This window comes from Betta splendens, chromosome 2, assembly GCF_900634795.4.
Source record: "Betta splendens chromosome 2, fBetSpl5.4, whole genome shotgun sequence".
NCBI lineage: Eukaryota > Metazoa > Chordata > Actinopteri > Anabantiformes > Osphronemidae > Betta > Betta splendens.
This window is the reverse complement of record NC_040882.2, coordinates 21613824-21637687: the sequence shown is the minus strand read 5'-3', so window position 1 is coordinate 21637687 and position 23864 is coordinate 21613824. Positions and strand designations below refer to the sequence as shown.

General features: G+C 43.4%; 1 protein-coding gene across 7 annotated transcripts in view; it reads left to right on the top strand.

Annotated features, from left to right (window-relative positions):
- Positions 1–23864, top strand: part of svep1 (sushi, von Willebrand factor type A, EGF and pentraxin domain containing 1) — a 57766-nt gene that overhangs the window by 19814 nt on the left and 14088 nt on the right. For 6 of the 7 annotated variants that reach the window (XR_003787880.3, XM_029170191.3, XM_029170183.3 and 3 more), the window contains 19 exons: positions 81–257; positions 9813–9971; positions 10862–11041; positions 12455–12634; positions 14197–14391; positions 16448–16566; positions 16822–16951; positions 17840–17947; positions 20216–20347; positions 20454–20645; positions 20842–20963; positions 21051–21156; positions 21249–21452; positions 21555–21788; positions 21980–22141; positions 22355–22516; positions 22734–22895; positions 23533–23621; positions 23738–23834. Coding sequence is in view for 6 of the 7 variants with exons in the window: in XM_029170191.3 (XP_029026024.1) it covers positions 81–257; positions 9813–9971; positions 10862–11041; positions 12455–12634; positions 14197–14391; positions 16448–16566; positions 16822–16951; positions 17840–17947; positions 20216–20347; positions 20454–20645; positions 20842–20963; positions 21051–21156; positions 21249–21452; positions 21555–21788; positions 21980–22141; positions 22355–22516; positions 22734–22895; positions 23533–23621; positions 23738–23834 (2910 nt within the window). In the remaining variant the exon portion in view is untranslated. Of the gene's footprint in view, positions 1–80; positions 258–9812; positions 9972–10861; positions 11042–12454; positions 12635–14196; positions 14392–16447; positions 16567–16821; positions 16952–17839; positions 17948–20215; positions 20348–20453; positions 20646–20841; positions 20964–21050; positions 21157–21248; positions 21453–21554; positions 21789–21979; positions 22142–22354; positions 22517–22733; positions 22896–23532; positions 23622–23737; positions 23835–23864 lie in introns of those variants that run through there. The other variant, XM_029170231.3, reaches the window with a different exon arrangement.

Sequence of the window (23864 nt, the reverse complement as noted above, 5' to 3'; positions counted from 1 at the left end):
GTCCAACTGAAAGGATCCCACGTGCTGTCAAACATTCGTAATGCAGCCACGGCTCCTCTGTGTCTGGTTCCCATCCTCAGACCTTCCTACAGGCGACTACATCCAGGAGGACCTGTCACGCTGCTCGTCTCTGTGTGAAGCGGGTAAAGACTGCTGCGACCTCATGGCAAGCTGTAAGTGTGGCACACACACTGGACAGTATGACTGCATCTGCGAGAAGGGATACTACGGCAATGGCCTTCAGCATGAGTGCACAGGTAGGACGCACTCTGTAAATGTGGGGTTCTGTCTCACAGCCTTCCCATGAAGTCACACAATGAAACAGCTCACTTTCCTTCTCAACCTGGGCTGCATCAGCCCTTCAATAAGTAATGTTTTTGTATTACCAGCTATTTAATGCCATTTGGGGTTTCCTACAGCAGTTGATCTGGTGTAGAGTATGGGTTAAAAAGCTGTATCTGTATTTGTTCTCCTCTATCAGGCATCCTTATCAACAGAAACAACTACTAACAATCTGCAGTTGTGTTTTGCTGCTTTCCACAGTTGGACCAAAATTACTTTCGCTCAGCCTTTTCTCCACTGAAGGAGCATTTTTTTGCAGACACTGGGAGTTCCCCAGTCTCTCCCTCTTGTCCTTGTTTAATTTCCATGTCAGTCAAGCCAGGTCCACTTTGACTCAGGTTGCTGCAAAACTCAGTATTGGTGAAATTTAAATAAGCACCCTGTCCATTTAAATCAGCGTAAGCTGCCCACAGGGCAGATAGCTATCAGCAAATCCAGTAATGAGCCATAGGACTTGAGGACTTAGACAGTGACGGGTTTGTTTGTATTTAAAACCTTAATGGTCTTCCTTCACCTCTGACTTTTTTGCTCCTAGCTGGATATACCACATCCTGCTTTGTGTTTTCCTTCTCTTCTGCAAACCACATTTCACACAGTGATTTTTTTTATCAGTGTAAACAGTAATACTGCTGTAATTTTCAAACTTACCCTTTTTTTAGGTTATTACTTCACTTCCCACTTCTTCTCATTCACAGAATGCGCAAATTGTGTTACAAATGCTATCATGGAATAATAAATAATTCCAGTATTGATTCATCCATGCTAATGCGAATTTAAACCAGTCAAATAGTCTACATTATGTCATTTGTTTTCCTGACACAAATATTTAGCCTTGCCCTCATCTTTGTCCTAATTCATATTATCATTAATTTAAATCTGTTTAAATCAGAATTCAAGGACATGTCAAACTGGTGTTCTCTGTTCTTACCCTGTTAAAGGGACTCGTGGAAGACTCATGATCTAATGATCCTCTGCCAGGTATGTTGGAGATGTTTCCTTCTAAGTGGAAGTGGTTAGGCAGTGGCTTTCTTCATGTGGGGAAGTCCTCAGATTCAGCCTTTAAGCCTTTGGAACGGTCCCACCACAGAATTGATGGATTATGTTTTTGGAAACACATTCATCTCTTTATTTGACACTGGAAACTATCCAGGTACAATAATTGTCTGTAGCTTGTGTAATAGCAAATTAATTAGACACTTGCATATCCAATGTTTGCTATGTTACTGTGTATCTCCAGCTCACACAGTATGGTGTTGCAGTTTCATACAGGTGGTCTCTGTCATTTAAGACCATAGGATGATACATTAATTTTATTCAATGTGCAATCATTACACTCACAGGGGAACACTTTGTTTGGATAGAAGAGAACCACTTACAGATGAACTTGCTGCTGTGTTAGTGTTATTTGGACTGCTCAAATTCAGAAAAACAAAAGAACCGGTTCTGTACAAAATATTCAACTCTAATAGTGGAACCATGGAAACATAATCCTAGTGATGTTTGCCCTCTTGGTCCTCCTCTCTGTACCCATATGGTTTTAATTTAGAGTTAGATAAAAGGCAGAGAAGGATGGACTACTGTTATTTGTACAATTTATAATTTAAAATAAATCAGACCAGTGTTTAAATGTCAAAAAGACAACGGGAGCAACTCAAGTCGGAGGATTTGTGAACTGAGAGCAAAAGTAAAGGGCATTGAGGTCATTGTGCCAAAAAGCACGCCTCCCTAATTTTCATCAGATGTTGTCGAGACTGGAGCGCCACTCTGCTTATTAATCACTTTCAGTGGTTTAATTATTAGCAGAGAGCAGACTGCAGAGCTGGCCCAGCCGTCCCGTGGAAGGAAGAACACAGTGAGGCGCTGCAACCACAACTCAGGACGTCTTCCTCTGTCTGTCTCCTACCAGCTCATATAAGCAGCTCTGCTGGGGGAAGGGGCGCCATGTTGTTGTGGGCACTGGTTCATACGTTGGCATATTCATCGTGTCTTGGTGACATGCGGTTGCTGCTGTGGATTCATTAGCAGTCAGAGCCACTAATAGCGCTGTTTATCTTAGCTTTGGTTTAGTCTAGTGGTGTGAAATGTGCTCATACGCGTTTGTAGACTACTTTTATAACAGGTTGTATTTCGTGAGAACTTACAAGCTGCTTTGAAGTAGTAGTGGCTTTGAAGTGATGAATGAGTCTCGCTGTACCCGTGAAACGTATAGATGTAAACTGAACAAGCGACTGTTTCAGAAACCTCACACGTCCCTCTAATATACTCTAACTGTAGATGTGTGAATTATGGCAGTAATCTTAGAGTGACAGACAGATGCAAGTCTGAGTCTAAGGGTCTCTGGTTTCCTTAGTCTTCATGTCCAAACGGAGAATGTTTTTTAAAATCTCATTGTTTTTTACTTTGTTTGTTCACATTAAGGTCTTTGACACAACTGAATATAATAAGAACATGCCTCTCAGCGGATTATTCTTATTATTGTTATCACTGGCTTTGGTCTCTGTTGGAAACACTATCCAAATCCTTGCAGCGCACAGCAGTGTTGCTTATGAATCTGTCAACAGCCAAGTGAAACAATCTCTCCCTCCAAACATGACTGGAATCCCAGCAGATAGAAATGGAACGAAGGACCCAGTTCCTCTGAAGTGTGGTCGTCTTTCAAATCGTTGCCGCTCTTCAGATACCAAATATCTAGTTCAGTATCTGTGACAGAGGGATGGGGAAACTGAGAAATGTGGGGGTTCAGGAAGGTAGCATGTCTTCCTCCTGTCACACATTCTGGTTTATCAGTCCCTTCTGTAGCCCTAGAGAGTGACAGGAGCTCTGGACTGTGTTAATGTGATATCAGCACAGACTTTGTTTGACCGAGGACGGCTCTGCTGGGGATGAATGGAATAGTGGGAGAAAAGCAAGCAAGCATCTAACAAATGACAAACATTTGTTATCAGAGAATATACTGTATGTGGCTGGTGATAACCAAACTTAAGAGATCAGTGTATTTATGATTGGTTCAGCCATTTACAAATGTGTTGAAGTTACATTAGCAGCTACTGTATGTGCAGGCTCTGTGTTTTTGTCTGTTTTTTTAGACGGATTTTGTTTAGTGATGGATGTTGTTATTTCCAGGATATGAACTGTTGACTAGTAAGCAGTGAGGGTAACAAAACATTTCCTCAGAGCTGATAGTGGAAGAATTGCACAATATTTACAATATTAAGTTCATAGAAGCCTGGTGATTCTGAAAGGAGACGTGCGGCAGCAGCTCCAACTTGACCCTGAGCATAACGCACACAATTCTCTGTGGATTGACGGCACCAGAGACAAATTATTCACGGCATCCACTTTGTAAATATTTGTGGTCTTGATGTGAATGACTGAGCGATTCCATGAGGTGACGCCTCGAGGTGGAAATAAATTGAACAGAGCAATTAAAATGAGATGTGTCGCAACATAGTTTTTACATGTCTTCCCTTTGACTTTGACTTCACCCCCGTTCAGAAGTCTGCAGCGCAAATTAAAAAGAAAATGGAAACAAAAGGCAGCGAGGATGCAGTTTTTTGAAGCCCGAGGAATGTGTCTGAACTTGATACCACGCTTGTTATCACTGCCACAGTGCTCGGCACGCCGCTCATCTCGCCCTGCACAGTCACACCAACACTTATCCTAAAGTATATAGTACGTAGGGATCAACAGGCGCAAACATGTTTGGGCCTGCTTTGTCCACATTCCACTGACCCATTAAAATATACCACGTTCACTGTCTGACACGCAGCAGATAACTGTCTGAGGAGGAATTAGTGGAGTCTGCGTGCACCACCGGACGCACCATAAAGACGCTGCCATGCTAGTGAGCCTCTGAATCAGTCATATGCTTAAATACAAGGCAGAACGGACATTTGCGGTGTTGAAATGGTTGTAAGGAACAACATTAACAGGAGCGTTTGCATCAGACTGAGGCCTTTCTTGATTTATATATTCATACTGCTGGTGGTTTATCTTCTTCTTCTGTCTTTTAGCTCAGTGGTTTTCTTTCTGTAAATGAAAAGGTCCATAGCGACGCGAGACAGAAAGTCAGTGAGTTACAGAAATCTTCTCTTCTTCTGGACCAACGTGCTGGTGGCCGGACACTGGAGCCAACTGGCAGCCATTAGTGCCTCTGCCAGCAGATGGATGAAAGTAGCCCAACACTGCCCTGTTGTTTGATCCGTTGAAATTTGCACTTAAATGTTTTGCAAAGTAAATATATTTCTACCAGAGCAGTGATTTTAGCCAACGTGTTACATAAACTGTCTCATAAAGACTCTGTGTTTCCTTCAACTGTTTGAATCCTAATCCCACAACATCAATAACTGCAGCAGACTGTCTGCTTCTGTACAGTATGTTCACGTCCAACTCCTTGTTTCCCAGTGTTTTCGTGGCAAGTGAGACTCCAGTTGCTCAACAGGAGTTTGTCTCCGTCTTGTTGTTGTGAGCAGGGGGCAAATGTCTTGGATTCCTGAGGACAAGCGACAGAGGGTTTTTGGGGGGGTCAAGTGCCGACACCCCCCCGACTTTCCCAACTCATAATAATTGCCTGAACTATTGGATGAAAGCATCAGTCTGTGTTTTTCTTTGGTGAGCAGGGTGGAAAGAGAGTGGGAGGGTGATTCCTCGCCCTGGAGCCATGCATCGTTTGCAGTGAAGGGATGGGGAACTCTCAGTGCCTGGCAAAGATTAGGCTGGCTCTGGGCCGGGGGGGATTATTACTAATAAACTCTGTAATAAATATTATTTATATGGAAGACAACTGCAAAGTGGTACTGCCTCTAAGATATTATAAAGGCACACAATGTTATTTTAATTAAAGCCTGACACAATCTAAAATTTAGACACAACAATGAAATTTATATTATTTCCAACTAAAGTCACATTCTATTTATTTATTGTTTCCTTTTGTTACAGGTCAAAATCAAGGGAACAGTTTAGCAGAAATAAAACTTAGCAGCTCGTTACAAATGTCTAGAGAGGAGTTTTCATGTTGGTTTTAAAAGGTCCCAGTGTTTAAGGTGTTCAGTGACTAGTCTTTGCTTCAGATTGTATGCAGTAAAAGGCTGTAGTGCCGTGTTGAAATCCATTTTAGTTGCTCCTAAACACCACGTTTCAGCCTGCTCCCCTTTCTACCCTCATTAAGTGACACATATAGGTCTGTAAATGGACTTAATTGATGACTTCAGCTTCTGTGTTTGTAGGTCACGGATTCCATAAAGAAAACATGACTTGTGTTATAAACTGAGGCCACTCTGTGTATATGTGTGAAAAAAAGCAGACAGAGATGAAGGAGTGAGGAGGGAGAGAGGCTGTAAACCCGCTCTAATAAGACCCTGCTCTGCAGGAGAGCATGAAACACAACTGTGTACTGTGAAGCTTTCATTAGCTCTCCTCTGCATGTTTCTATCCATTAGTCCATCAGTTTGAGCCCACCGTAGGTCGCCTATCATCTCTCTTACTAATCCAAGCCTCCCTGCACCTACTGTACCATGTGCAGGTCACCGTCAGTCAACGGTAAGAGGAGCACATACGCGTTTTATTTTAATCTGCTGCTACTGTGATATCTTCATTTTTGCTCCTGTCAATGTAGAGAGATACATGTTAGCGTATCATTCCCAGTGCAGTGCCATGTTAGTCTTGAGCATTCTGAGCTCATACCACAGACACTGACGGATCTGTAATCTTGAGACCAACATGTGTTTGTTCAGTTGGTTGTGCAGTGGTTCGCCTCATTCTCCCGATGAGTTCCACTGCTGCTGAAGCCTGTAATAAGCAAATAGGACAGTCTCCCCGTCCTTGAGAATGCACAAGACACATCTAGCAATTACTGTGAAGTCCTTCTCCATTGGGGAAAGGTTTGAATAATAATCAGGCACGCAGCATTGGAGCAGCCATCTCCAGTCTCCTCTCAGAAGACTGCTTTGCATCATATTGCAGGGGTTTTACATTCTGAGGATCGGGGAGTCCGCCGAAGTCACTTCCTCCCGACGGAGGCCGTGTAGGTGGACAGCTGTGCAGCAGGCACATCCCAGCCCCATCCCCCCTTTTTTGCTTTGCAGTTTAACTCAGGAGCAAGTTCTTCAGTAAGACTATCATTAGGAGCTGCCTGATCCCCTGTATTTTGTGTACTTCAAAAGCCCCATGTGTTAAGGTTGCCCTAATATCGCTGCAGTGTCATTTACTGTAGGTTTGGCTCAGTAGTAGAATCTGAACCAGATGACACCTGGCTGTGGATCGCATCATTTTTGTTCACAATGAAATGTGCAGCTGAGCGCTCCCTAATCCATAATAAATAGCTGAACTCAGACAGGCTTCCTCTGTGTCGAAGAGGACAGTTGTTCTAGTGGCTCCATGTTTTGCCTCTGCCTGGGGGTGAATTGTCCATCTTCTCTGTATGTGTTCTTTACATTCTTCTAAGTCCCACCCTTAGGCTCCTCTGGTGGTCCAGCCTGGGATGCATGTAGTCTCCTGGCTTAAAACAAACATATATATACACACTGCATTTGCTTCACACTGAGCACCAGTTTCTCCACTTCTTTGTCAGCTCCGTGCGTGTATTTAGCTGTTTTTATGACCCAGATTATACATTATAACTGTCCAATTTCAAGTTTGCATGGGAAGTCTCGGTTAAAAGTGGAAAATGTTTTTGCATGTAAATGTTGTTTTCTCAGTTAAAACAGGTCAGAGTTAACATTTGTTGTGTGAGATGGCCTTTGACCACAGTTTGGAAGGCTTTTGGTCAAACTTAGCAGCCTATGAGCAACATGGAACACCCACCGTCGTCTTTGTTTGGCTTTGTAGCTTTGCACATAATGAGGTTAGCTAGTCCATGTGACACTGACAGTCAGCCTCCGCCATCAGCAGTAGTGTTGCACTGTATGTATCCTTACTTGACCTAAATACTGTATCTGGTTATATTTGAAGCTTTGTTGAGCGTTTCCCCTTTTTTATCTGTATCTGTAGGGAGAGAAGGTCTTTATTTAACACTGATGTTTTCCAAAGACTGTTCAGTCAAAGGTCAGTGCAAAATGTTGCTGCATGGATTAGCGGATGTGTTTCCAGGCGTGTGTTTGTGGATTTCATGGACTAAGGAGAATGTGTCCCTCTAAGATGCAAACCACTCTCACTTCCTCCCTCTCTCTGTTTGCCGTTGTGGCTGTGGATGCAGATGTTCTCGCTCTCCTCCTGGATCTTTTTTCATTGTTTCCGTCCCAGTCTGTTTTTAGGTCTGGCTAATCGAACACAGCATCCCCCCAGAGACGAGTGAGATTCTCGTGTGATAGGAACTTTGGCTTCCTGACCAGACATGTCTGCCAGTTTAAGACTTGCTTCATGTGAGGAGCACGGAGTTTAATGGATGGACTGGCCTGTTCTTGGATTTGTTGTCTTTTTTATACTACTGTACTTGTTGTTAAGACTTAGGACTGCTTATGAAATTTTTGCCGTTCAAATATTAATTATGTTTGTGGAACGTGTTTATACTGCAGGGCTCTTCCAGACTTTGATTTCTATTTGCTGCTGTGCATCTTCTCGCAAAAACTATTGTTTGGTCGATTTTTTATTTATCCCATTAATATTTGTAGTGTAGCACGTTAAAACAGTATTTTTAAAAGCATTCAAATTCTACTTACAGTAATACAAAATTTGTATGAAGCATCAGATGTATAATCTCTCTAAAAGCAGGTGATCTCATGACCAGTGTTTAATATCTACTGGTGTAAGTGGAAGTATATATTCTCTGATCCGGTGACTCGTACTGGGTACAGTCGCCCTCTTTGACCAGCTCCTGTCTCTACGCATGTCAGTCCTGACACAGAAGACTTTCTGTTTCGTAGTCATCTGGCTGCTGACGGTCCACTTCCTCTGACACACACACACTACAGTAAGTGAAGGTTAGAGTGCAGCAGGGTTAACTACACAGGCAGTATGGACCCAAAACAACACTGCTGGCTGTGATTCAGGTCCAGTGCAGGGTCCAAACACAATTAGTTTCAGTGTGGGGTTTGTCTTTCTGCACGTTTATTTTCCAGACTTTCCATTTTGATTAGATGGCTGCTTGTTTTTCATCATTTATCCTTACTATTCATCACTCCCAATGCAGAAAACAGATCGGGTCTTTCCACACTCTGTGTGTAAATGTCTTTGTGACCATGCATCTGTCTGTGTACATTTCTACCTGCCAGAAATTGCCGTTTTCTATTTTCTGATACAGTATTTCCATAATTTTGCTCTGGGTGAGTTATTATTCACATTAAAAGTAAGTAGGGCTCCTGTAAACCTTTAAATGAAGCTGTAAAACAGATTCCCGAGGACTTGAACAGAGAGGACGCTTTCAGCTGTTCAGGCTTATGTAAGATACCTCCTCTGAGTGTAAAATACACCGGATGGATAAGTAGCTGCTTTAGTTATTGAATGAAAAGTGCAGAAAGGATGTCACACACACACACACACACACACACACACACACACACACACACACACACACACACACACACACACACACACACACACTGAGATATACTGTACCTGCTCTGATGTGTGGAGAGAGTGCGTGCGTGTGTGTGTGTGTGATGTGGGTTAGTGGGTGCATTTTAGTGCCAGCAGCCACTGCTTGCTTTACAGTGGAATAACAAATCCTGGCTGACCTGCTACAGCTGAGGGGAGAGGCAGTGAGTGTGGTCAGAGGCCAAGCTGGCATTGCCTCAACAGTGTAAATTCACACCTGGCCTCTGACTTAGCGGTGAATAATATTAGCACTGTGGGATCTCTGTCACACCTGCAGCTTTAAATTGATCCTGCTGGTTAAAGGTTTCTGTTTGACAGTTTATGAAACGGTTCGACTTCTAAACTTCTGCCAACAAACAAGGCAGTGATGTTATACTGTACTTTATATGTCCCATAAAGCTTCTAATAACTTTTGGTACCAAGACCGTATGTTTTTTATTTTACATTTCACTCATACACAGGATGGACCCTTGTTTTCCTCAACAAAATCAAGTTGATTGAAAATGTTTATTTAAGCTGATTTATACTAAACCAGATGTTTTGTCATGGACTTTTTCTAATATGCACCTTTCACTAAAACATTATTTACTTTGGATGCTTATATTTATTTTTTGTTTTGCATTTCCTGGTAATGAAAGTGGTTTATGGTGTTTGGTGTTTTTACTGCTTGGAATAATTAAGTTGCTGAACAGATCATAGTCTTTCTACCTTGCCAGTGAGGTCATGTTTTCACTTTTGCTACTTTTTCTGCCAGTACTGTACATGTCCAGACATGAATATGATCAAAGTCTCCTCATAAATCTGAGCAGCTGTTTTTCACTTTTTAGTCATAAAGGTCTTCAGCTTTCCATTTCGGTGCATTCTCTTGGACCTAACAAGGACCTGGTATTAACTGAGCCGGCTGGTTTCTACAGTAGCTTAACCTTTTCTCCTTCCACCAGCATGTCCTCCCGGCACCTTTAAACCTGAGGGAACGCCAGGAGGCCTGAGCACCTGTCTGTCGTGCCCCGACCCGCAGCACACGTCTCAGCCTGGCAGCACCTCTCTCAATGACTGCTCCTGCAGGCCAGGCTATCAGCCTGTCGGCATGACCTGTCAAGGTAGGAGGATGACTTTGTGTTTGTGCTTGTAAAAAAACACCAAAGACTCTTTCTGCAAGTTTGCAAGGAAAACAGACAGAAAGATTCAAAGGAAATGTCACAATATTGGTCATGCTGGTTGACTCACAAAGGAACTTATGTTAATGTTCTCAATCTTCTCAAATAATATTTACCTTATTTAATGTATTTATGAACGTTTGAGGATCCATGACACAGTTTGAATAACAGTTTAACAAAATCTGTCTGGAAACGTACTTCGCCCATGGCTAAATGGCCTTTACTCCCCTCACAGCATTAACGTGCCTGTAAGGTTGGGAGGCTGATACTTCTCTAGTTGATCTTACCCTCAGCGTTGACATCAGAGCTGTGCTTGGTCCTTGGACAATACCGAACAGCTTCCAGCACATTCAAGTGTTTGGAATATTACTAATGCAGAGGAACAAATACCCCCACTGAGACCGAAACAGTCTCCCTCCGTCACAACCAAAAACACCTGTCAGTAAAGATAAAACAATACTACTACAAATCCAGCACAGTGAAACTCAGGGTTCGCCAAGAAAACCATGAGCGTTAGATAATGTAGTGATATACTGATGACTCGTCTGGAACACAAACAGTATTTCAGAGTAGGAGGTTAGGGCATCCTGAATAATGAGTCTGCTTCCAGTTATTGCAGTGGCCCTCCCACTTCTCGAAAGGAGCCAGTGATTTCGACACAGCCGCCATCAGAACAAAATGATTTATTAATCGCTGCTTTCACTTCCTCCCTCTGTGCAGATTAGGAGGTGATGTTTGGCAACCTGTAATTTTCTGCTTTCACGCTTTTCTCTTCCTTTTTACTATAATGTTTGTTGATCTCTTCTCTGCTTCTCTCTGCCTTCTTCGTACAGTGGTGCACTGTCCAGCACTGTCTCCCCCACAGAATGGCTTTTTCATCCAGAATGTGTGTAACAACCACTTTGATGCGGCGTGCGGCGTGAGATGCCAGCCAGGATTTGACCTCCAAGGAACCAGCATCCGACTGTGCCAGGCTGACGGCACCTGGTCAGGGACCCCAGCCAGCTGCAGAGGTGATTTAATGAAATCAAATGAAAAACCCGGACAGCGCAACATAAGCCCAGATGGAACTCTCTAGGTCCCTCTTATCCCTCTGCCTTCGCTGTACATTGAAGTATTGCTTTACCGTACATTATCTTCCATATTCAAAACACTATCTCACAAACAATGCTTCTAATGGTACAGTGATTATACACAAATATATTTTGTATGTTTGTCATTAATATAATATAATAAGAATCGAACTTTATGTGTCCCACATTGGGGAAATTAACCTCTGCATTTTTACCCATTCACTAATGGGAGCAGTGAGCAGCCAAGTGTCTTACTGAAGGCACACTTGGTGCTCTGGTGGGCTTGAACCTGACACCTTCTGCTCCCCAAGCCAATGTTCTACCAAATGAGCCACCAAGCTACAAGACCTCTTCTCCAAACCCTTAAACAGCCATGCAGCAGGACTTGACTTAGCTTAGACAACCATAGCTGCATGTAACACTAACAGGTCTTTTGTTATACTTGGATCTCAACATCTACTAGGAGACGACTGCTTTCTGTCACACCACATTTTTAAATAAAAGAAAGAGCAGGGGACTCGATTAAAGAAAAAGAGAATCAAGGGGTGCAAGAGAGTGGGGACTTGGAAGAAGGGAGAGAAAGACAGAGAGACGGAGAGGTCAAAAGATAAATGCCACTTATACAGAGAGACAGGAACAGTGTGACTCAGACGTACCACTCCAGGGTGTGTGTTGCAGATTTATAGTATGTGGCTTTGGGGATATACCGTATTTTCTCAGTTTGTGTGCATACGTCTGCCTGAATGTGTTGCTCTACATGTAGGCTGCGCCACATATTGTAGGACCTCCCAACTAGTTAAGCCCTGAGGGAGGAGGTATCCCCTAGACCGCCTGTCTGTTTATGGGTGGTGATGAGAAATAACACACCACACACCCTTTTTTTTAGACCTCAGCATAACTCAGAACAGACAGACATAACTTCGTCTTTGATGTCATGGGGACTTTCATGCCCTGGGCTAAATGATAGGCCCCAGCTAAAGATGATATAGTGCTGTTCATTCCTGTTGTTGATATACTTTCTTCTTCTCTGTTGATTTATACACAGTACATGTGTTTATCTGTTTTTCCTCTATCCTAGAAGAAAACTAATTGTAAATGATATATTAATAGCTGAGTTTGTTTTAGTCCAGTCATAGTGGAGCTGTCAAAATCAAACTATAAAACAAATTTGCAGATGCTCTTTCAGTAAAATTTGTTGCTTTTGGATCTATCACTCATTTCTTTTTTCATGATTTCCAGGTTTTTCTTCTCTGGTGCTATATATTGTAGCACAAATGAGAAGAGCTAATGAAATAAACAAGGCAGAAGAGGAATTGTAAAACATAACACAGATATTGCTTTTCCAACCCACAGTACGATCCTGTCCGCCTCTGTCTCAGCCCCAGCATGGCCTCCTGAAGTGCAACGATGGCGGGGCCTCCTTCAGGGCAGAGTGTCAGGTGAGCTGTGAGAGAGGTTACAAGCTAGAGGGGGACTCCAGACTGAGCTGCCAGGCCAACTCCCAATGGAGTGGACCCCAACCTCGGTGTGTTGGTAAGCCCTCATAAACCCAAACCACCATCCATGTATGTTGCTGGGAAATATTATCTGTCATTTCAAATAACATGACAATGCCACATTTCTGACTTCATTTTTACTAGTTAGTTACTGTATGTTATGGAAATATTCTGTGTGTGTGTGTGTGTGTGTGTGTGTGTGTGTGTGTGTGTGTGTGTGTGTGTGTGTGTGTGTGTGTGTGTGTGTGTGTGTGTGTGTGTGTGTGTGTGTGCGTGCGCGTGCGTGCGTGCGTGCGTGTGCGCGCGTGTGCGTGCGTGCGTGAAAAAAACGAGACAGAATTCAAAACTCCATTTTTCTACTTCATTTCATGGTGATACTACATCAAGCCAAAACCACAAGACAGACAAATGGAAAGTAAAGAAATAACCATTAAAGAACTAAAGAGTCTGAAACAAACATCCGCTTGCCAGTTGTGAGTTTAACCTGCGTCTTTAACAAACACTCGTCTTTCGTGGTTTCTAATCTGGTTAGTGTCGTCTCAGTAGCTCTACAGCAGACATACACAGACACACTTAGTGGCCAGTTGCAGCCTTTAGGCAAATAAACCCTCAGTAATCTGCTAATGAAGTCTGGGTCCCAGTGTCCTTTCACTTTACTTTACTCTAGTCCTCTTCTTTCTTAGAGAATTACTTCCATTTTCATACATCTTGCATCCAAAGTCCTGTGGTTCCTTAATCTCTGGAGTCAAGTTAGATTACTTTATTTAGCGGTTCCATTTGCATTACTTTCCACACAAAATGTTAGATCCTGCTCATTGAATCAGCCTGTTTGAAGACACAGCTAAACAATTTATCAAATGACTCTAAAACAACACACACAACATATTTCTAAGCACAGGCATGTGGTTTTACACTCATATGTAAACACACATAAGAACATGCGCGCACATGCACAGTGGTTGAACATATGGTGCGTATTTGCACGGAGCCTCATACTCTACATCAACCAGAGGAAGATACATCTGCGTTCTCATAGCTGCACTGCGCTAACCAAATATACGCATGTACACAAAATAACCCACACACTTCAAAACTGATAGTTAAGTAAAAATAGTTGCACACTCTCGTGCCCACTACAGAGAGCACTCAGGTCAGGAAGCCTAACACACAAGAAAGGGACAGTGTTAGTGTTTAGCCACAAACCTCCAGCCTCCTCTGACTCACTTCCAACCAACCAGCTATCTGCACTATTTAAAACATCCAACTTCCAGAAAACGGTCCCTGTTTATTGATAACTTCTGGGTCTTTCTCCTGGCATCAGGGCAGAGTCATACGTGTTTGTTTCTTTGCAGTCGGTTGTGAATTCTTCAATGCAGCTTCGAGGACTCTGTGGGTTGATGCAGCTGAGTGCTTGGTTTTTGGTGTTTGCAATGTGGTGATTGGGTTTTTTTTTTAAATCACCCCTCAGTCAGTTTTGTCTTTATACTGTACAACAGCTGCATGAATTCAAAGAAACAACTGATTGCTTCCCCAGACATGTATCAAAGATGAAAATATCCCCTGAGCATTCATCCTTTGATTGCTGCTGTTTCTCCCCAGAGGTGCGCTGTCCACCAATCACGCCCCTGGCAAACATCTTGCTGTCGCCTCCTGCCTGTGGGAAAAGGGCAATGTCACCAAGCTCCTCTTGCCTCCTCACCTGTCGTCAAGGTTACAGTCTCCGGGGAAACAGGAAGGCAGTGTGTCTGGGCTCAGGGAACTGGACCGCTAATGTCCATAAAGCCATCTGTACAGGTAACGCACCACAACCGTGTGGTCATGTATTGTAAAGACTACTGTAGTGTGAGTTACTGCCATTAGTGTGTAACAGTGCCAGAAGGTGAGGCTATTTTGGCTTCAGATTAGTTTTGGGTTAGTCCTGCAGAGGTACTGCACTTACCATGGTGCAAGTTAGGTGAGCGTTCATCAGTGTAACAGCGTGTGCATCTGTGTAAGTGTAAGACACAGTGTTCTTGCTTAGCACACAGACAAGAGCTAGATATTGATCTTTTATTCAGTCAGTTCTCAGCCACAGAGAATGTTGGCATGGTTGTAAAAATATTCAACTTTTCCCTAAACAGGCCCAGCACAGCAGTCCAGCAATGGCTCTGTGTATAAGATTGATGAATCTGAACAGACATTTTATTTTTACACACAAAATGATGATTGTTTAAGAATTTCAATGATTTTTACTTGCAGTATACAGCATTTCAGGAGGAGTTGTGCAATTGTACAGAGAATTAAAGGAAAAGCTGAACATTTTCACATCATGGGGAAGGAGAGTCTCGGGGCCTCATGCAGTGGCAAAGTATGAGTTGATGCTGTTTATAAATCAATAAAACAACATAAATTTGGCTGTTTGAAGATTTAAATTAGCATCATATTATTAGATTAACTGTAGCTGGTGTAAGTTGATTTGCAAGCAAAAAGAATTGTTCCAAGATAATAGGGTCCAGGATACTGTACGTGGAGCAGGAGAACAGCAGGAAAGTTGGGAGAGATTTATTCCTGTCTTCAATACCCCATCTGCATTTTGAGTAATGAGAACCCTGCTAACCCTGTTTTGAAGCAACATGGATCACTAACTCAAACAATGCCATGACGGAGCACTCATGTCAGTTCCCTTGTCTCACACTGGGATCTGGGGATCATTCTAATAGACTGCAGCCCTCCGCATGTTCTGCAGGTGACACAGGTGGTGGAGAGCTGCTGTGCTTGCCTCCTTTTGAATGCCCTCAATGCTTACATTTCTTCATTCAGAAACGTACGTACAGGAACAAAGGAACCCAAGAAGGTTTTTTCTGAAGGCACAGCTTTCACAGAATAGAGTAGATAGACGAGATAGAGCAGTAGAAATGCCTGAAACCTGAAACACATTGAGCGAATGGCATCAAAGGACTGAATGTGGGCGGCACATTAGGAGGAGCTTCATACAGAGAAACTTGTTAGCGCATTGCACGTTAATGATAGCCAAAGTGAAATATTCCTCCCCTGTTATAAAGATGAATGAAGCCAATTGGAGCTAAGTGTGTTAGTGTTTAACAGAGATGGATGCCTAAGTGGATGGGTCATCAGGCCCAGATGGGAACAGCTCTCTTATTCAACACAGCAGGCATGACCAGCACTGATCAGATGGAGGTCCAGCTCCTGGAGGGTTTTCTCAGTTAATGCGGCCTTGAACTGATTTAAACGGAACTGTGCTGACTTCACCTCATGACAACGCGCTGCACAGAGACAGAGAGAGACATCCAAAGTTCGTGGTGGCTAGTGAGTTAGCACCCGCCCAACAGGTGTCCTTTAGTGATAGGTTAGAAGTGCCAGTGGAGCAAACAGAGGTTATCAGTCAGTTGGAATCATGATTGAAGCCATTCTTAACTCTATGTCTTTGTCTTTTAACCTCAGTAAATCATCATTTGGCAGAAGGTGCGTATTCACTGTCATCCTTTTTATTGCAGGTCAGAAACTCTTTACCATTGAGACCTGATGTTGAGTTCATGGAAGGAGAAAGATCAGATTAATCTAATGTCCGTGGAATTTGATGATGTTTGGACAAGGACAGTGATGTCCTCTCTTTGCGTTATTACTAATAATGAGTATGTGCTGCTGTGATTAAAAAGTTCAGGGGTCAGATGACATCACACACCTTCTCCCCCAGTAATAACATTAGGCAGGTTAGGATGAACATCTGCAACACTTGAGTCTAATGTAAATCCTAATCTAATTTTCTTCAGTCAGATAAAGCACTTGAAGTCTCATCACGTAATTATGTCCTTTCTCTAAAGGATCTTTTTTCTCCTGTGTGTCTCTCCAGATACTGAGCCTCCATGGATCCAGTGCCCCAGTGACATTGTAGCAGAGACAGATGAGCGGCGTGGGACAGCCAGTGTCAGCTGGCTCATACCGAACGCCACAGACAACTCTAAAGAAGAGGTTGGATGTGTATCTGAAAATTATATACTTACTTTTTACTTACTTAAAGTCTAATAAAACTGATAAAAGCAGAACATCTTCAACATCTGAGTTACTGGAACAAAGGACAGTTTGGCATATTTCTGAATAAATGGTTTAATGTTTTATTGTATTGTCATAAATGCTGACGTTTTCTTTTCTGTTGACTAATTTACCATCCACTGTAGCAGCAACACAGCAGCAGAATTAACTCTGTTCCGTCTCTTCTTCATTCAGATAGTGGTGCAAGTGAAGCCGGTCTACACTCCTCCCCAGCTGTTCCCTATTGGAAAGGAAACCATCACCTACATTGCAACGGACCGCTCTGGGAACCAGGCCAACTGTTCCTTTATAGTCACTGTCATTGGTGAGCCAGTTCGTCTTGGGTCCGCATCACAGCAAGATATTCATGCTTTGGGTCTGAGACAGAGAACTTTAGTTTACGTTGTAGTTTATTGATGCACAGTGACAATTAAATAAAAAATGCTCTTTAAGTGCAGTTCAGCATTTACTGTATGATTAAAGGTATGTTGATTGAAACAAGGCGTCTCCTTTAGGACACAGACGTCATCTCTTTCTTTCCATTGTTTGGGCTTGCTGACACTGACTCAAGTAGACACAGCTGAGCTGCTTTGTTTACATGAGAAATATGCTTTAGATCGGTGGTGTCTCAGGAGCTCCAGACCGTTATATTGTTCTGTGTTATTAAATCTATAATAGGGAGCTTCTTCGTCATACGCAGTGTAAATCATGCATTGTTTAGATCGATTGATCGATGGATTGTTGGTTTGGATGTTAGTTGCTGTTTCAAAACCAGTGTTTGAAAACGGGGCTAATATGGATACAGAGAGAACATCGTAACGTAACATACATGCATGACACGACTTCATTCTTAGTCCTTTAGTCCTTCCTCACCGGTAAAGGACTATGTCCACTCCAGCAGGTGCCAGTTTTACCGTAGAGAGTGAAAAACAGAGGTGTCCCATGTCAACCGCTCCATAATCACAGCAGTCGGGGGGGAAACCTCAAGGATGGTAGCTGTGAACATTCCCATATGTTGTTATCGTGGTGAGCGTTGTGGGCTTTTTATTAGAGACATGTGTTTTACTGGTGCCCCCTGACACCTCGGATCACACTGTTCCGCCGACGCTATAACGCATTCCACGCTTGGGAGCAGCCGCGTGTCAGTCTCGCATGCGGCGTTCTGCCACGGTGAATGTGAATGGCTACCAATAAAAGCAGAATGTCTTTCTAGATACGGAGCCTCCGGTGATCGACAGGTGCAGGCCGCCGCCCGCGGCTCAGGCCACCGACTCGGAGGCGGCCGTCGTCTGGGAGGTGCCGCAGTTTTCCGACAACTCAGGTATGTGTGGACGCCGTTCTCAGATGTCGCCTCCGTAGAAGGTTTATTCGTCTCCTCTGTTCCACTCTGCTCCACCCGCTTCCTCTGCAGATGTTGGTAAAACAGGATCTTTCCATTTGGTGGATGGAAAAGGGGGATCAGAGCCTTGTGTGTTTGTGTGTATGTGTGCGAAGACAATGAACTGTGTATAATTGTGCATAAACGCCTTATTTGTGTTTGAGTTTGTTTAGGAACAATAAGAATAGTGAACCGATGAAGTTATTACAGCGCCCGTTAATGATCTTAAAGCAGACTGAGGCAATAAGAAAACACAGGTGTTATTGCCATGAATAGTGTTCTTTTGTGGGAGCATGTGTTTGTTTGTTTAATTTTTCACATAGTCATTTATATTAGCACTAGGTACTTGACTCATGCAGGAGTTTAACCTGTTTGAATGATTAAAATCAGCTTTTGTTTTCCTAATGAGACCGACCACCAGAACACACATAATCTCTGTCTTACTCTACAACTTGCATTAGTTCTTGTTTAGTTCTGTTCGTTTTCCATTTTTTTCGTTAAGGTTTGACTTCAATATGTCTGGTTCCAGTGTTTTTTATGGATGCATGAGCCCAAGGACACTATTGCTACTGTGTGTCACAAAAAAACTATAGTAAAACAATTCATTATTTATTGGAAAAATTAAGCCAGTTACAGTATGAGGGAGAAATGATCAAGAACTGCCCTGAATGTCTCATACAAAGCAGTGCAAACTGCCACCAAAGAAGAAGAATATTTAGGATGCAGATTCAGGAGTCGTGCGTATTGTTGGCCTAACTTAATATGCAACCTGTTAGGCTCAGCTGTCATTTGAAGGCTCACTTTGTCAAATGGACTAAATATCGCAGCGCTGGCCGCCTTTCTCCTGGTGTTCCACCGTAGCTGTACCCATACGGCCGTGGTGGTGACAGACGACAAACCAAACTCCAGGGTTCCAGGCCGCAGCCAGGCCCAGTTCATTTACTGGCTCTGTGTCCATATACAGTACAGACACATAAATAACAGTAATGGTCTTCACCATGAGTTCATGTGTTCAGAAAGACAGACTCGCACACAAACTCATAAGTCATCATTCTCCACCTGTTTGCAGAGGTGCAGCCCCACACACACTCTCCTCACACACACACACACACACACACACACACACACACACACACACACACACACACACACACACACTATAATAACAGGTTGCTGCGGCTGCTTCAGGGCCGAACAACGTCAGCCCAGCGCTGCTTCGACGTCAGTGTTTTGTTTTTCCAGGCCCACACCCTGATGCCAATGCTATATATAGGCACAGCTCTGCAGGCACACACATAAACACTTGTAGTAATGCACACACAGGCTATATATAAGGGGAGACACCAGGCTCCAACAGACCAGACGTGTGTCAGCCCTCTTGGAACGGTGTTGCTACTGTTAATGGAGGTGCTGGGTTTGAGTTAAACAAAAGGTCAATGACTAATTTTTTCCCCAGTTTGTCCCGTTTGTGTGTCCAGTACTTGGCATAGATTTTCCTTTGTGCTTGCATGTATGTATGTGTATGTACTGTACATATGTACACAACCTGTAAATGAACTGCAGGCACGGCTGGTCCCACACATCCTCTCTTCTCATCACTGCTGACTGTCACTAAGCCCTCTCCATTACTTACTGGTTCTTTCTAATGTCAACCACACTGTAGCAATTTATAGCTCCTCAGTCCCCGGAGGTGAATTGTTCTGCTGCCATGTGATGCTCAGACCAACTATTTCCATGTCTACTGTACATAGGATTGTTTAACATCCATGGATACTGAAACTGTGGCTGTGACTTTAGCCTAGGGAAACTGGAGCGCAGCCAAGACTGCCCTCTGCAGGATGCTGGATGCTTTAAGCCCTGGATACAGAAAATAAGTTATTCTCCGCTAAAGATGAATGTAAACAATAGCACAGCTTAAGGTCACAAAGGTTATTTCATCTTCTATTCATTTGATGATCAGAAACTACATACTGTACATGGAATATAGATTGTTATATTTAGCGTGACAATATTTTTGCCAGAATTTAAAATACATTGTGTATTTTTGAACAAGCAAAAGATATCAATGAAAAATAAATAGGAATAAAATATAAATGATTAGTCAATACATTCATAACATTATTTGTGTATTTATTTTGGGTTTGGGGTTTTACAGCCTAACACAGTTTTATCATGCTTATTTGTGTGTTTGTTAACATGTCTGGTCTTCAGGTGGTCGCCTCACCATAACCAGCAGCCATACTCCAGGCACCCTGTTCTCAGTAGGAGAGACTCTGGTCCAATATACAGCTACAGATGCAGCTGGAAACAGTCGCACCTGCAACCTCACCATCACTGTCCAAGGTATCGCACATCACAGCATCAACGGTTGTTGTAGATGTTTGCTAATGTTTATCGTATGTTAGGGCTCCAGTTCTAATCTAATCGATTCTGTTCCCTGTTTGTGCAGGAACAACCTGTGAGCAGCCGTACGTCCCTGTTAATGGAGAGTTCATTTGCTCTGAAGAAGACGAGGGCGTGAACTGCACTCTCCGCTGTAAGGACGGCTACAGCATCACCGATGATGCAGTGCACAGCTACTTCTGTGCCTACAATGGTGTGTGGGAGCCTCCCTATTCTGCAAACAGGCCGGACTGCTCAGGTAGGTGCAGTAGACTTAGTACAGTATTGTTACTGTACATACTGCTACACGCTGTGCGTGAGCTGCAACATTTCAGAACAGATAAATAACTGTATGCATTTAGAAATCACACCTGATTTAATTTCTTTGCTCATTGATTTGGGACAGTTTGACTTAAAATGTGACACATTGAAACATTTTCAAACATCTCTCTCAGTGAACCGCATAGCGAACAGTGGATTCAAGCCCTTTGAGATGCTGTTTAAAGCGTCTCGCTGTGATGATGTGGACCTGGTCAAGTCCTTTACTGGGGAGTTCAACACCAAACTGGGAGGAATGGTGAGGCCATATACAGGCAAACTTACAGACTTAACACATGCTGAAGTTTTATTAATTAATTCTGTAACATCTTTCATTTGTCCTCAGCTCCCAAACATTTGTAGCAATGATGATGTCACCTGCAAACTGGAGGTCCTGTCCCAGGGTCACTGCCTGGAATACAACTATGACTACGAGAATGGGTTTTCTATTAGTAAGCGTTAAACTGCAAACAAACTCTTGCTGTCCAACATTCATTTTGGGTAAAACGTCTAATTTTGTCTCTCTCTGCATAACATTTATCAGCGCCAGGCGGTTGGGGCAACAGCTGGGGTCCTCAGGGCTCCCAGGACTATGCCTACTTTGATTCAGGCTTTGCCACAGACACTCGGCAACTCAGCAACCAGCAGCGAGACAGTAGTAAACAAATACACTACCGCACCAAGAGGCACAGAAAAATCACAGGCCCCACCAGAGACCAGAAGATCCAGATCTTTTTCAACATCACAGGTAGAATAAGTGACTCATAATGTGTCTCCTTAGTAATAATAATGCATGGCGTAGTGTATTGCCATCAGTTGTCAGCCCCCTAAACACTGTCCATTCTCCCAGCAAGCATCCCTCTGCCCCTGTCGAGGAATGACTCTATAGAGGTGGCCAATCAGAAGAGGCTCCTGCGGACTCTGGAACAACTTACTAATCGCCTGAAGCGAACGCTGGCCAAACAGCCGCTGTCCAGTTTCCACGTGTCTTCAGAAATGATTGTAGCGGATCCAAAGTCTCTGGAGAGTAAGAAGGCGTCTTTGTACTGCAGGCCGGGCTCTGTGCTCAAAGGCAGGATGTGTGGTGAGTATTGGGGGATTGAATGGAGGGCACACCCACCTAAACTATTAAACTCACAGAAATGCTTTATTAATGTGTTTGTTAACCTTTATAAGGGTATAAATGTAGTACGTCAACATTTATGGGATTTTTAAAGAAACTCTAGTGAAGCATTAGGTTTTCCCATTAAACTGCTAATTGTGCTGCTCCTCCAGTCCTATGTCCAGTGGGAACGTACTTCTCGTTGGAATATAAAGAATGTGAGAGCTGCTGGCTGGGCTCGTACCAAGACCAGGAGGGTCAGCTGGAGTGTAAGTCCTGTCCTGAGGGGACCTCCACGGCCTACCTCCACTCCCGCAGTGTGGCTGAATGCAAAGGTACGGTTCAGACACATCAGATTACACAGGATGATGAACTGCTCTGGTTCCATGTCTGGTTAGATTAGCTTATATATGAGCATCAACATCACAATGTAGGTTACAGTTAATGCTATAGTCTTTTTTTGTAATCATTCTCAGATTTGAATGAATAATTAGCCCAAGCTCAGTTAATTGTTGAGTTAATGTTTGTTGCGTACTGTATGTTTGCAGGACAGTGTAAACCTGGCAGTCACTCTGTAAACGGGCTGGAGATCTGCGAGTCATGCCCACTGGGTCACTTCCAGCCGGGCTTTGGAGCCAGGGACTGTCTGGTCTGTCCGGACGAGACGTCCACCGTCACACGGGGAGCAGTAGACGAGCAGGAGTGTGGAGGTAATCCTGTACAGTGTGACCCTATCGCTCTAACCAGTTAGCTTTTATCAATAGTCAAAAGCTTGGTTTTTGTTAAGTTGTGCAAGTTAATAGGATTTTGCTTCTAGCGTCTGACTTCCTAGTTGTTACTCATTTGGAGCTTGTTTTTTCTCTGTGCTGCTCCTTTGTGTGTTCTGTTCCCCTCTCTTCTGTTCTTCCCCCGTCTCCTTTGCTGCAGTTCCCTGTTCAGCAGGTCATTTCTCGCGCACCGGTCTGGTTCCCTGTTACCCCTGTCCTAGGGATTACTACCAGCCTGAACATGGACGCTCCTACTGCCTCTCCTGCCCTTTCTATGGAACCACCACTGTTAGTGGAGCAACCACCATACAACACTGCTCCAGTAGGTGTCACGTGTGAGAGAAAAAATACATTAAATTTCAACCTGACAAAATGTACACGCCTCATAATTAGCTCTAATTTCCCCAGAATTTGGCTGCAGGGTTTTGGAAATTATTCCCCTCTTCAGGTTCAGTGTAATTGGCTAAGTCAGTTAGTCTAAGACTGTATAGTCCCTGCTGTAGCTCAATAAAACACATTTGCATACTGACATAATGTAGACTGATGGTTGAGTTAGTTTGTAAAATTGTGTATCTTATCTGTACAGGATGTAAAAAAGTCAGTCAAGTGCAAGGCAAAACTATATGGACCTCAGTCAGTCAGTGAAAACTTGGTGCCATTTCTCACATTGTGTGCTGTCTGATCTGTATGACAGCTCAATCCAATTGGAAAAAGGATTACTGCTTGGGATTGAGGGAAATGGAAAGACTGTGACTTTTATTGCTGTGCAGCAGAATGGAAATGAACACTGCATGTCTGAAAGTGTGGGAACGAAGCGCGGTTACATATGCTGCCAGTTTTTAATAAGAATACGGGCTTTTGTTCTGCTGTCTGCCAGACTGGTGGCAGGAAAGAGTCTCGCTGTGTTTTCCAACTTGTCTTTGATTAAATTTATCTGTCTTTTCTCTTTTCTCGTTCAGGTTTTGGCTCCAGTTTCCTCCCAAAAGAAGAGAGCGTAACTGCTGCTCCAGAGGTCGAGGTCAGTCAAGACTACCAAGCGAGCAGTCAGGTTGGTTGGAGTTCCCTGTAAATTCCTCTTCTCTTCACATAATTTAACTCTTTCTATGTGTTCTTTATGCTCAGACTTTAGTGCAACGTGTCTCATTTGATGCCAATTGTCTGCAGGTTTTCCATGAGTGTTTCCTGAATCCCTGTCAGAATAAGGGGACGTGTGAGGAGGTTGGGGCAGGATATGTCTGCACCTGTATGCCTGGCTTCACAGGTAAGCCACCCGGTCCGGTACCGGGTGGAG